General features: G+C 38.4%; 1 protein-coding gene across 4 annotated transcripts in view; it reads left to right on the top strand.

The window, feature by feature from the left end:
- The window catches only part of LOC139217526 (bis(5'-adenosyl)-triphosphatase-like), a 340,133-nt gene extending 328,245 nt beyond the window's left edge, over positions 1-11,888 (top strand). For 2 of the 4 annotated variants that reach the window (XM_070848855.1, XM_070848863.1), the window contains 2 exons: positions 10,188-10,298; positions 11,667-11,888. In XM_070848855.1, coding sequence (XP_070704956.1) covers positions 10,188-10,295 — 108 coding nt within the window. In that variant the 3' untranslated portion in view covers positions 10,296-10,298; positions 11,667-11,888. Of the gene's footprint in view, positions 1-10,187; positions 10,310-11,666 lie in introns of all 4 variants that reach the window. The other 2 variants (XM_070848871.1, XM_070848880.1) reach the window with 2 other exon arrangements.
- Positions 11,889-13,112: the final 1,224 nt, after the last annotated feature.

The following is a 13,112-nucleotide window of genomic DNA, read 5'->3' as shown; positions in this document are numbered from 1 at the left end:
GGTTATTGCCCATAAGGAATGGGCTAATGGATTTCTCAGAGACACTGTCAGAAAATGGTGTTTGGCTATGCATCCCGTTTGCAGCAGGTCATAACAGCAAAAGGATGTTCTGCTGAGTACTAAAGATGCTTGTCAAGAAGGGGTTGAACAATTTTGAGACTGCAGTAGTATGACCTACCATAGAACAAGTCCGCCAGAGCATATCTTTAAATTTTTACATGCTATAGTGACATTTTTTGGAGCATTTTAATTTGCTATACATCAATACAACCCTTATATCCCAAATTTTAATAATATGTATAGAGTTGTGTCCAGACTAACTATTTTTACAAATTTTTCTAAATACAGAAATGTCATAGCTGTATCCCTCAAAATAGTAAATGTAACATGTATTTCAACGTAGGAAGCGCTGTGAACACCCGTGGTCTGGATTTTAATGTTTTTGTTGTGCACTAGGGCTAAATAAAACATTATAATGCTCATTGCTTTATAATTTTGCATATTCATGTTTTCAAAATCAACCCTGGAGACACACTGCCTATGTGGGAACATTGCGGAACTTGTTGCTTTTTCATTGCTTTTTTGTCAGTGCATGTGAACAGGATAGAGCAGCTTCACGGCCTGCGTGAGCAGCACAGCTCACATGCAGCTCAGCTTCTGCTTATCTGGGTGTAGTCCTTGACGGCACTCTGTCTTTTCAAACACACATCAATAATGTCACCCAGTCAGCATACTACCACCTACGCAACATTAATCGCCTCCGTCCTTCCCTCACCCCCGCCAGCAACGCCATCCTGGTCCACTCTCTGGTCACCTCCCATCTGGATTATTGCAACTCACTTCTCTCTGGTCTCCCCCTCAAGTCCCTCCATAAACTGCAACTGGTTCAGAATGCTGCAGCCCGAATCATCACCAGGACCCCTTCTATCAGTCACATCACCCCTGTTCTCCAACAGCTTCACTGGCTCCCAGTCACATACCGCATTTCATATAAAGTCCTCCTCCTAACCTTCAAAGCCCTCCATAACCTCGCCCCTCCATACCTGACTGAACTCCTCCACATAAACACACCCAGCCGGACTCTCAGATCATCATCCTCCATCAACCTCACGATCCCTCCTGCCCGTATGACCACCATGGGGTCCAGAGCCTTCAGCCGCTCTGCCCCCCGCCTCTGGAGCTCCCTCCCACCGGACATCAGGAACATCAATACTTTGACCATCTTCAAATCTCACCTCAAAACCCACCTGTTTAAACAAGCCTACTCACTGTAACATCACTCTGCAGATCTCCCACCCCTTGGTTTTTTAAATTTTTTGACTTTTTAACTTGCTTTTTCACTGTTTGTGTTTAACTGTGTGTTGTACGGTGTATAAATAAATTGTATTCTTATTATTATCTAGGGAGTCTCACCTGTTTTTTTTCAATGAAAAAAAAAAATTAAATGACTACCTTTAGAACCTTTAGAACAAAAATGGGCTATTTGGCAAACAGCGCAGCAGCAGCACTGCAGCAGCCTGTGTGGGCACCACATACATGTGAGTCGCAGCAAGGAAGCTGTCGTGCTCATGTAGAGGTAGGCAGTGTGGCCCCAGTCCAAGGATTTCAATTTAATTGTTACTAAAAGCTATTAATCTTAAAATTTTAACAATCTTATTTTTATTGTTTAAAAAGTTTGAAAGGTTATTGTTTCATGTAATGCATTACATGAGTTCATTGCATTAAACATTTTGATTATTATATTCAAAAAATTTCATATGTGACTTCGAACCAAAATTGGGAAAAAAATCCATATTAATATAACAAATTTTCTTTGTTAAGGGCATAAAACGCCATACATGTCTCCTTGCCTAGTCTATCTCTTAGGTAAGAACAACAAACTGTGGAATACCATGTAGAATTCTTTCCAGACCAAGCTGAGGTGAGCCAAGAACGCCAGGTTATCAACCCCCTTCAAAAAGTAAACCCAGAGACACTTTATCAAGTTTCCTGCTAATTAGATTCATGGAAATATGTCTGGCAAAAGGCCTGATTGTCATTGGTAATTACCACCCAAGATTAAAAGATTTTTCACTCCCAGCTGCCACCTTTATCATAGTCTTTGGAGCTGGAGAAATGGGGTGGAGGCATGTTGTATCGTGAACACAATACACATCTTTGGCGTAAAATACAGACTTATTTTACACACTTCCCTGTCCTAAAGGACAGGCAATATTGACCACAGTTCATTTAGCTTGCTTTATTGGCCTCTTTCTACATTTGTTTAGAAATTCAGGTCTGGTGTTGTGCCTGTCAGCGCTGCTCTGAGTTGGAGAAAACAGCCAAGCTAATCAGACCCTTTCCTGGCAGGACAGAGGTTGGAGACGAATAGGTGCTGGAACAAAACTGTAAAATGGACAGTAACTTGGACAGTGGCACTGAAATAACAAGGCATAAGAGTTTCCTGAAATATTAGACAGATGGGACCTCAGCGAGTGCTGACATCCACAGCAGCAGAAGTAGTACCATTGACTAGTAGGTAAAAAGATGCTGGCTTGGGTTTCTGCAGCACACTGAAACAAATAATATGTTATATTAACTCAATTCAATAGTGGGCATTGGTTGCATACAGATCATTTGCTTTCGCAGAAGCAACACAAAATTGTGTTTAAACAACACAAACTATGCATGCTCATTCAACACAAGTAATTGGTGTCGATAAAAAAGTCAATGAAATGTGTTTTGATGAAGTAAATTAAACATTTTACTCCTACACAGTTTGATCACTCCATCATTCCAAATATTAAATTATTTAAATTCTAAATGAATGAATTCATTTATTATTTTAGCGATTATTTTCACAGGCATAATAATTAAATTACAATTAATACATTTACTCTGAATAGCTAATATTTTAGATATAAATACATGAAATTTAATTTAAATTAATTTCAAACAGTTTCTAAATTATGTAACTGTTAAGACCTTTAATCCAGAACATGGAACAGCAGTAAATATTCTCAATATTAAATGTGCAAAGACAACGAATGTCAAATATTTTCAGCAAAGAAAAATGCTGTTTCCATCTTACAACCATATTAACCAATGCTTTCTCAGAGGGAATACATTTTGGAATTAAAATGTTGCAGTTACAAACAATCAGTGTTGTTAAGCAGTAAAGAATGTGACAGCAGCAAAAACAGTAAAAAGATCAAACCCTGCATACCTCAAGATGAGAATGTGTAACCTTTAATTTACATTAAGAAAATAAAGGAAATGGTTAATGTCTGGGTTTCAAAAACTTCAGTGAACACTGACCGTATTGTTGCCGCCATCATGGTGCCAAACAAAACAACGTTTGTCCTTATTACTCCTCCTTTTCCCCTTATCTCTGATGAAAAGAAGTGTTTTCAGTTCACATGTATATCTGAGTTACATATACAATGAACAAGTGCAACATGCACCATGCAACAATGTCAAGATTATTCAACTATGTATCATAACCAAATAAAACAGTATGTCAAATATGCAGTGGACTGCACAGCAATTACAAGTGTAAAAACAGCAAAGGCTTTAGTCTTTCTTGATAGTTCAGCTGCATCTAACTCCATCATAATCTTTTGAATAATTTCAGAGGATACATAATATTTAAGGCAGAAAAAAGTCCAAACAGCATCGGTGATGCAAGGGCCACATTTTCCTGTTTACAAAGAGCCACAACACCCTCAAAGATTAGTCCAATATCAGAATAGTCACTGCTGGAGGTCTCCTTGACGACTTCTATTCTAACTGTTGTTCTCTCTATGGCGTGTGTTGGCCTCAGTCATGTCCTATTAACAGAAAAATCATTTTTAAGGAGAAGTTTTCTTTCATTAATGCCATAGATTGTTTGAAGCCCTTTCTCAGGGCTCAAAGCTGAATATAATAATAATTTCATGCAAATTAGGCTACTTGAATTTGTGAAACATTTTTTAACCAACTAATTGTTAAAAATGGGGCAAAAGTACCATCTAACACACATTCACTGTATACTCTTGTATTAGATAAGGATCCTCATTAAGGTAGATGCAGAGTGCTTTTATGATTCCTACTGCCAGCATCAATGTCATCCTCAAGGATTAGAACAAAGAACATAGTGACATTTTTACTGAAATTGTTTGTAGCAGGGATGAAAGTAGGCAAAGACAACATCTGAAACTGTTCAGTTAACTTGGAAGGCAAAGATCTGCATAAACAATGTGGAAAACAAAATGCCTGCCCTGCTCAGCATTGAAAATGATTTGAACGACACTGAATGATTAAATAATTTTTGCTTTAAACTAAACTGATAGCTGACATGTCCTGTTATACATGTTGTTGCTTTATGTGGTTTGTTTCTTTAGTGCATTTCAGTCAATTCCAGTCAATCACAATATGTAATTTTTTTGACCGGAGGTCTATTAATCAAAAGAATTTCAAAAACAAGATGTAGTTTGACAAAGTTGTGAAGTGGCTTTGGTTCGTGGATCTGTTTACACCTACACACTGCAAAACTGTATTTCTGTAAACACATATAGTGTAAATGACCCCAATTTGCAGTGTTGTCTTGTTTAAAGTTTTTGCTTTTAATGCCTTTGTCGTATTGCTCTCATAGTATTTCCTGTGAACACAGATGTTTGGAGTTTTATTTAGAAAGGAAATAAAATAAGATGGAGTACAGTAACAAAGCATGGAGAGAGTAAGTATCACAAGAATTTACAGGGAGAGTAAGCATTAGAGAGTGGCATTATTTGTGTTTATTTTGTGTATTAGCTAACTTTTAAGATACTCACAGAGTTCAATGAATTAATTTGCATTTTGTTGGTCCATGAACTACAAGCTGAATATAAGACATTAGACCATCAGTCCCGGCTTAATTATTTAATCTTTTGACTGTGATGCTACAATAAGAGCTTGACCGACCGCCATTATGCTGCTAAATGTGGTCTCAAGGTTCATACCCACAACAGACACCAGGTGGCAGAAGTTGGTCTGGAGATTGAAACGGTAAAGGAAAAATATGTCCAAATTGTAAATGGAGGACACACAGACTTCATCTGTCAGCCTTGGGGACATTAATGATGAGATCGTCAGTCTATTAATGGAAATTAAGGACTGTAAAGGCTTGCTTCAAAATGCAAGTGAAACTTAAAGGAAACTATAGTAAATAAGGAAAAAATTCTGGCCGATTTACAGAGTAAAGTCCAGAGCATTACAAATGAACCTCGCCGCTCTGAACGTACAAGAACATCAACAGAAAAAATGCCACAGCCATGTTGTCCTCACCTCCTGATGTAGCTCAACTAGCACAAGGCACAGATATTAAATGATTGTGAAGAAGAAACTGGCACAAAAACTGCCTGACTGGGCAGCTGCTAGATGGTCACAAATGCTCTGCTGGAAGGTGAAGAGTTTCCCAGTTTCAATGATTTTGCTGCCTTTCTGTTGTTAGTAATTTCCATCTATGCTCTTCGTTCCACAGAACTATGCAGTGACAAAAGGAATATTTAGGTGATCAAAAGTAACAAGGCAAGTGTCTTCAGCACGAGCTAAGCTATACACTGTGACAAGCAAATATCAAACAAAGGAAATGAGGGATCTCCATGCATTGTGTCAAAACACATACCAGCTGCACAAGTGCCCAGACCTCTTAAAAAGGTCCCTGGAAGGCAAGGCAAGGCAAATTTATTTGTATAGCACCTTTCAGACACAAGGTACTCAATGTGGTTTACAGGGACATAAAACACAATAAAAACAAGACACAGTCAATCAATCAATCAATCTTTATTTATATAGCGCCAGTTCATAACAGCGTTATCTCAAGACGCTTTACATAAAGAGCAGGTCTAGACCAAACTTTTAAGAGAGACCCAACGATTCAGGATTCAAGAATCCCCACATGCTGAACTGCTGTTTTATCATTTCTTCAATTTAGAAACGATAAAAGAGAAGACAAAAGGTACATGTACCTCATATACTGGGGTATATATTTTAACCATATACTAACCATATACTAATGAAGGCAGCATGCTTCACAGCAAGAAAGTTCCAGGTTCGAATCCAGGATTGGACCTGGGGAGTTTGCATGCATGGGTTTTCTCTGGGTGCTCTGGCTTCCTACCAAAGACATGCAGGTTAAGTGTGAGTGTGAGTGGTTGTCTGTCTCTCTGTCTCTATATATACTGACTGGCAACCAGTCCAGGGTTTTCCCTGCCTCTCACCCAAAGTCAGCATGGATTGTCTCCAACCACCTCACGACCCTGACGGATAAGTGGTATAGATGATGGTATAGCAAGATAGAAAAGTTTCTTGAATGGTCTTGGTCTGGTCTTGGTCTTTCTGCAGTGCAGGGTGTAGAGAAGCAATGCAATTTGAAAGACAGAAAAGACGAGCCAAGCTGCTGCATTCAGGAAGAAGCTACAGCAGCCAGATGGCAACATGCAGGCACGCCAGGGGCGAGTTTTAGTAGTTTAGGCCTGAGATGAGAAGAGTCTTGAGGCTTGCCTCCTTGGTGAAGAATGGATGTCTCCCCCTGATGTTTTTGAGAATGAATCTGCAGGAGTGGGCTCTCACAGCAACATTGTCAATGAGGGATAGGTGGTCGTCCAGTGTCACAGCTTGGCTCCCAGCAGTCTGAGCTGGGGACACCACAAAGTTCTCAATGGTAATGGGGAGGTCATAGGCGGGAGTTGCCTGAAAGGAAGAGCTGAGTCTTGTTGAGTATAAGTTGGTGTAACTGCAGTCATGTATAAGTATGTAAAAGTAAAAAGTCAGCCAGTAGGAAATCTCTAAGCCACTCTTTTTACTTGTAGTGTCCGCCTAATATGAATTAGTTTTTTTAGAAATTGAAAAGCCCAGATATTAATTCTACAGATACTTCAGTCAATCAAGCGTGACAAATGTGTTGAACATTGCTCACCATCCAAAGAAGCTTATTCTGTCCCCTGCTGATTGTCTGCTGACCTCCAGGTTCACCTTGTTATATCACTGTGCATAATATTAACCCCTTTTCCTCAGGGCAAATTTTGCACACCTTCCTTTAGTTATGGTGGCTGGTTAAATGTCAAGAAGCCATATAAAAATGCATTATTAGCATCATGTTGACTACATGTTAAATTAAAGATTAAAGGTTCTTAGGTAAACCTTACAGCAGTCTCAGTGCTAGAATGTGTTCAGGCTTTGCCCCAATGCTTTTGAGCAGATATAAACCTCTCATGTAGTAATTGCTCTCTGAAGCAGTTAATTGCAAGCAGTTTTACATTTTATACATTTTTTATCTATAGAAAGTTTAAGGAGGAGAACTGCACATAGCATTCAGATTTCATAGACTTCCTCTTTATTCATAACAGCTGAATCAAACTGAAACATTTCATCTTATGGCTTTATCTGGGACTAAACAGGAATAATGGATTGAAAATCACGTCATATACTTTTTCAAACATCATACAAGTTGCCACAAGGCAGTGATGCAGCCTATGAAAGAGAACAGTGCAAAGAGGAGACAATCCGGCCTCTCCAGGCTTTAAACAGCCATGGTCTAGACAATGGGGGCCCTTGCCAAGATTTTCTTTGCCTTGAGAATATACACGTCTAATCATATTTAAATCTCCACAGTGACTAGTGATTTGTGATATTCTTATTAAACTGTTGCTCAGAGGTATCTTCTCCTCTTTTTGTCCTTTCAACTGTCAGTCTGGTTAAACCATTACACATGGTTTAACATCCATGCACATAACATGATTTTTGTTTAAAAAGTAGAATCCATGTCCATTGTGCAGTGCCATGGTCTATTCCTTTGTGCAGAATTGTGCTGCTCTACATCAACAGCACAGCGACTGCTGTGCACCCCGACATGCCTGGACCCAAGGACCCAATGATCACTGCTTGCAGCTTTAACATAACCTAAATCCCTGTTTCTCCTCTCTGTCTTAGTTTTCTTCATTTTTCTTTTGGCATTGAACACTTGTGTTTTGGAGGTGGCATCACTGAATCAATGTGTTTGAGAAGCACTGTATGATTGCATACTCAGCACAAAGGGAAGACTGGTGCTAAGACAATGTGTTGATGTGGCAGTTTAGTTTGCAAATATCTGAGAGTGAGAGACGGCAAGCCACGCAGGCCAGAAGTTTGATTGAGATGTTTTACATAAAAGAATTAAAGAAATTAATACCTCACTATATTTTTTCACAACAAACAAAAACAAAAGAAAGGAAAAAACTTGCAGCGTAAGCAGAGGTATCTCAGGGACATAAAAAGTTGAAGAACGGCCTGCAGCTCAGCACTGCATATGACAACTCCCCATGTGCTACCCTTGAGAATGAAAGTGGATGAAAAGATAGTGTTTCTATTTGAAAATGTATTAATATCCAATCTTCAGCGATGTAAAGCAACCTGTTTATTTTGTGTTCTATTTTGTTTAAGTGGTGTGACAAAAATTTAAACTCAAAGGTCCACTGATTGACTTTTTGTCAGCTCTCAACTACAGATAGATAGATAGATAGATAGATAGATAGATAGATAGATAGATAGATAGATAGATAGATAGATAGATAGATAGATAGATAGATAGATAATCACTCCTGATTAACTATAGCCATCGAGTTTAAAAATGAAAGAGGGAAGAACAAAGAATTACTGGTAGGGAGATGGAAGGGAAGCACGATAACACAATATCAAATGGCTAAATAGCTTGTAATTGAGAAGAAAAATGTTTGCACATAATATAATAATAAAAATGAGAAGAGATACATTTAAAGGCATTTTAAAAAATAATATATAATATTTTCTTTTTGTGTTTTTTCAGTGTTTATGATGAACACCAAGATTTTTTTGAACTTTTCAAAATGTGGTTTCATGCTATAAAAACTTGGCTGTAATTTGTCTCCAGGATGTATTGAGACATACATACATTCTCCTTGTCACTGTGGCCTGAACTTGTCTAACTGTATATGTTGATTTGATAGTAGTATTGGGGTGCTACCAAACAATACTGAAGTCAGAACATATAACATTATTGGTTATTGCTTACAAGCAATAAGCAATAAGTGCTCATTTTCACTGTGGTCACTGAACCGTGATGTCTCCCTCATGTTGGTGGTGTGTTGCGCTCTCTCAGATGTCACGTCCATTTATGCTTCAGAACACTAACTGAGACACTAGTGCTGTGTTGTTGTGGCCATCAGTGTGACCCCCGTCCTGCTCCCTGTGGCATAATTGTTGTTTATTCTCTCACAGCAATAATGTATACACTCAAACTTCAGTTGTTCAAAACTTCTTAAAGTCAGGCTTAATCCTGTGAAATACCACCTCTAAGAAAACTACACAGAATCCTTGATTACTTTACTTTCACTTTGCCTGTGTTTTTAGGGATGTAATACCACAGATAGCATCGACCAATGCCATGTATTACAGAATTAAAGGCCAAAGCTAGTTTACAATGATCTATATGGGCCTTCATACAGAGCTCAACACACACACACACACACACAAAAACAACGGAAATGAAAACACAGTACTCATACTTCAAGAATGCCATAATATAATGAAACGCATCTGATTCTTCATTACTATCTTCCTCCAATGCTAGAACCAACAAGAGGTTTCATTAGGTCACTGAGCACCTGAGTAGCCTGGTTATGAGGGCATTTATGGGGAATAAATACTAGCAAATTTAATAAAAATACCCAAATTTAACAGATTAAGTCTCTTAACAACATGGCACTCATTAGATTATAAGAGCTACCTTTCCCAAAATGTGATGGTTCAATCATTTATCTCCTAATGGCCTTATTACTTAGAAGCTGCTTCCATAGCTGTTATAATACTAGTATTGCTACTGTTACTATTACTACTACAAATAATAATAGTAGGTGGTTACAATTTGTTGTAATTATGTGAAAAAGGTTCACACATAAATGATAGAAAAAAATTTCATATAAAAAAAATCCTCTTAAACTGTGTTTCCTTACTGAGTCTCTTGCATGAAAAAGCATGTGTCCACCGTTACAGAGACCCAGTACTGGTATTCATGACATCCAATGCAACTGATGCCCATATGTGATACTATGTTTAATTGTGTTCTATTTTAGCTCAGGTGGAATTTCACACAATTATTCAAGGCTCATACTATCGAAAACAAACACCTTCATTTTTGTTCTAACATTGCACTGTTACACTGTCGTTTTTTGTAGTTGCAGAAGCATGACCAAGAAAATGAGGATATTCCCTCCAAGTGGAGATCAGAGGCAGAGATGGCAGCAGAAGCTTCACTTCTGAGGAAACAGCTCAAAGAGTCCTAAATGGTAATAAAAAAGTGTGTAAAATGTAATTTAGATCATAATCCCCCAATGCCACACATAAAAATATATAAAATCATCAACTAGCTGGCCGGCACATGTTCTTAGTACATGACCATGGATGTTATCGGAGCCAACAGATTAACGTATGTTCACTCTTGTACGTTTTTTCTCACATCCACTTTGGATGCAGTAGCTGGCCGTAGCCAGCCCTCTGGAGGTGGAGTAGACTTGACAGCTGAGTGAGGAGGCTCTCTCTCCACTCTCTCCTTATGTCTCTGCTTTGCCTCCTTTATGCCAGCTTTCAGTCTGTGGCAGTGCTGTATGCTTATTTGTTTACTGACTAAGAGGCAGTTTTTTTGCCACTGGATATGGCCCTCACCTCTTCATTCATCTTGGCTTTTGGTTGGGGAATGATTCTATTGTCTTTGTGATCACCACCTTATCAGCACATTTAAATTAAAATTTACTTAGTTATCCTGGGTTGCAGCATCTGTCAACATGTGCCAATCTGTGCCTCAAAATTCTGCAAAACCACTGTAATGGTAAATGGGCTGTATTTGTATAGTGCCTTTCTAGTCATTTCGACTACTCAAAGCGCTTTTACATGACATCCTCATTCACCCATTCACACATCATTCATTCAGGAGGAAAGTTGGAGGAGACTATTCTTTCACACACATTCATACACTTCAGCCATGCTTCATGAGCAAGTTGGGGTTCAGTGTCTTGCCCAAGGACACTTCAAGGACAAGGAGTCCCCAAGGACTCATAGCTGGGATTGAACCACCAACCTTCCAGTTGAGGGACAACCCACTCTACCTTTGAGCCACAGCTGCCTTTATCTGTAGCTTCATCTCCACACGTTAACTGTTTTTTCCTGATTTGTGTAACTCTTTTAATCAACTGGGAGTAAGTTGACAGGAGAAGCAGTGATATGTGGTCTGACAGACCAAAATGGGGGTGGGGAATGACTATGTAGTTGCTGGAATGTTCAAATAAAAATGGTTGAGAGTATTTTCAACATAAAACAACTACTGGATAGATCACCATGTGATTTGGTACACACGTCTCCCATGGGTTGAATTTTCTAACTTTGGTGATCCCTCCACATTTTGCAGCTTCATCAGCGATCGTCAGATCAAACTGCTAAACCAATGCTTTGATTTATGACCAAATACCTGCAAAACTAATGACATTCCCTTCAGCTCTAGTTGCATTTAGTCTTTAGTCCTAATTAGCTGTTGCAAGCATCTTAAAGTAAAGTTTTCACAATGTTTCTCCATGTTCTACATGTTTTCATTTCCAAACCCACTATTACTTTTGTAAAATCTTAAAATCAAGAACTAAACTGTGTTTTACATTTCTGTCCAGGTTGGATTTCAACATTCCATACCAGGGTGGGCAGTGACGGGAGAAGACCTGATATTAATGTAGAACTATAAGTTTACTAATATTCAAATGTGGATTTTTTTGGTTTTGATATATGGCTTTGATGTGTTTCTTTTCCAAAAATAAAATGCCAATAAACAGCACTAATTATTTAACACATAAAGCAACATTAAGGTGAAGCTATTAAAACTTTTCATTCAGTCATTTTGACTCCCACTTGAACTCCCACTCATTTTTGAGCACCAACTTACCCACCTCATGATGCCACAGAAAACACACCTTCCAGACAAAACAATACAGTATTTTCTTTAAAATGACCATTCCTGTAGTAGGAGTTCAGCTGAAACGATCAGAAAGAGTTATATCGACAGAAACACCTGTATGTTATTCACCCAGGCCTTTACACCCACACCAACTCTACCTTCATTTTCCGTCAGTGACTTTGTTGACAGTTTCAATTTTAATGTCAAGTGGTCTCTGGTAAGAGGAAAGCACCATGGAGTAATGCCACATTGGTGAAAACGCATAAAACAGTGTAGAAAGGCAGAACACAGGTGGCGTAAACCAAGCTATTTTTATATTTTACAACTTTGAATTAAAAAGGGCAAGGCAGTATTTTTTCGCTGAGATTATTAACAAAAATAACAGTAACACACGCACTTTATTTACTGTTTACTGTTTTGACTTTTGCTGTTGTTGACAGACTAACAAAGCCCTCAGCATCATTTCCCCCTGAACTGCTATCCACCAAATCATGCAACAACTTTGCATCCTTTTTTACAGAGAAAATAGTAAAGATTAGACAGAAAATCTGTAACTCGTCTCTGGGCAAAACTTGTACGTCACCTGTGCCTCCATGTAAAACCACTTCTGTTGACAAACTGTGGATTGTGCAGCCTTGACAAACATTGTGTGTAATCTTAGACCCACTACCTGCTTACAACCTGTTTTTTACAGATGTTTTTAACTGCTTAGCACCAAATACACTATATTGCATATTGCCAACAGTTCTCTTCAGTCAGGCCTTTTTCCTAGGGCCCTGAAGACAGCAGTCATTAAACCTCTCTTGTAAAAGCATAATCTAGATGCCTCTGTGATAAATAACTACAGACCAATATCAAACTTTTCTGGCAAATGTTATTGAAAGGGTTGTTTTTCTGCATCTTAACACCATCCTGATGCAAAATAATTCCCTCAATCTCTTTCACTCTGGTGTGAGACAACACCACAGCACTGACACTGCACTTGTTAAAGTTTTAAAATGACATCCATCTGAGTAACAATGCATCGAAAATCTCAATTCTAATTTTATTGGATCTCAGTGCTGCATTGGATACTGTTGACAATGCCTGCGTAATTTTAAATCTTGATTTAATTTTAAATCTGAGCGAACAAAAATACCGTGGGGTACCTCAAGGGTCCATTCTC

The sequence above is a fragment of the Pempheris klunzingeri genome, chromosome 2 (genome assembly GCF_042242105.1).
Source record: "Pempheris klunzingeri isolate RE-2024b chromosome 2, fPemKlu1.hap1, whole genome shotgun sequence".
In the NCBI taxonomy this organism is placed as follows: Eukaryota; Metazoa; Chordata; class Actinopteri; order Acropomatiformes; family Pempheridae; genus Pempheris; species Pempheris klunzingeri.
This window is presented reverse-complemented; position numbering and strand designations above follow the sequence as displayed.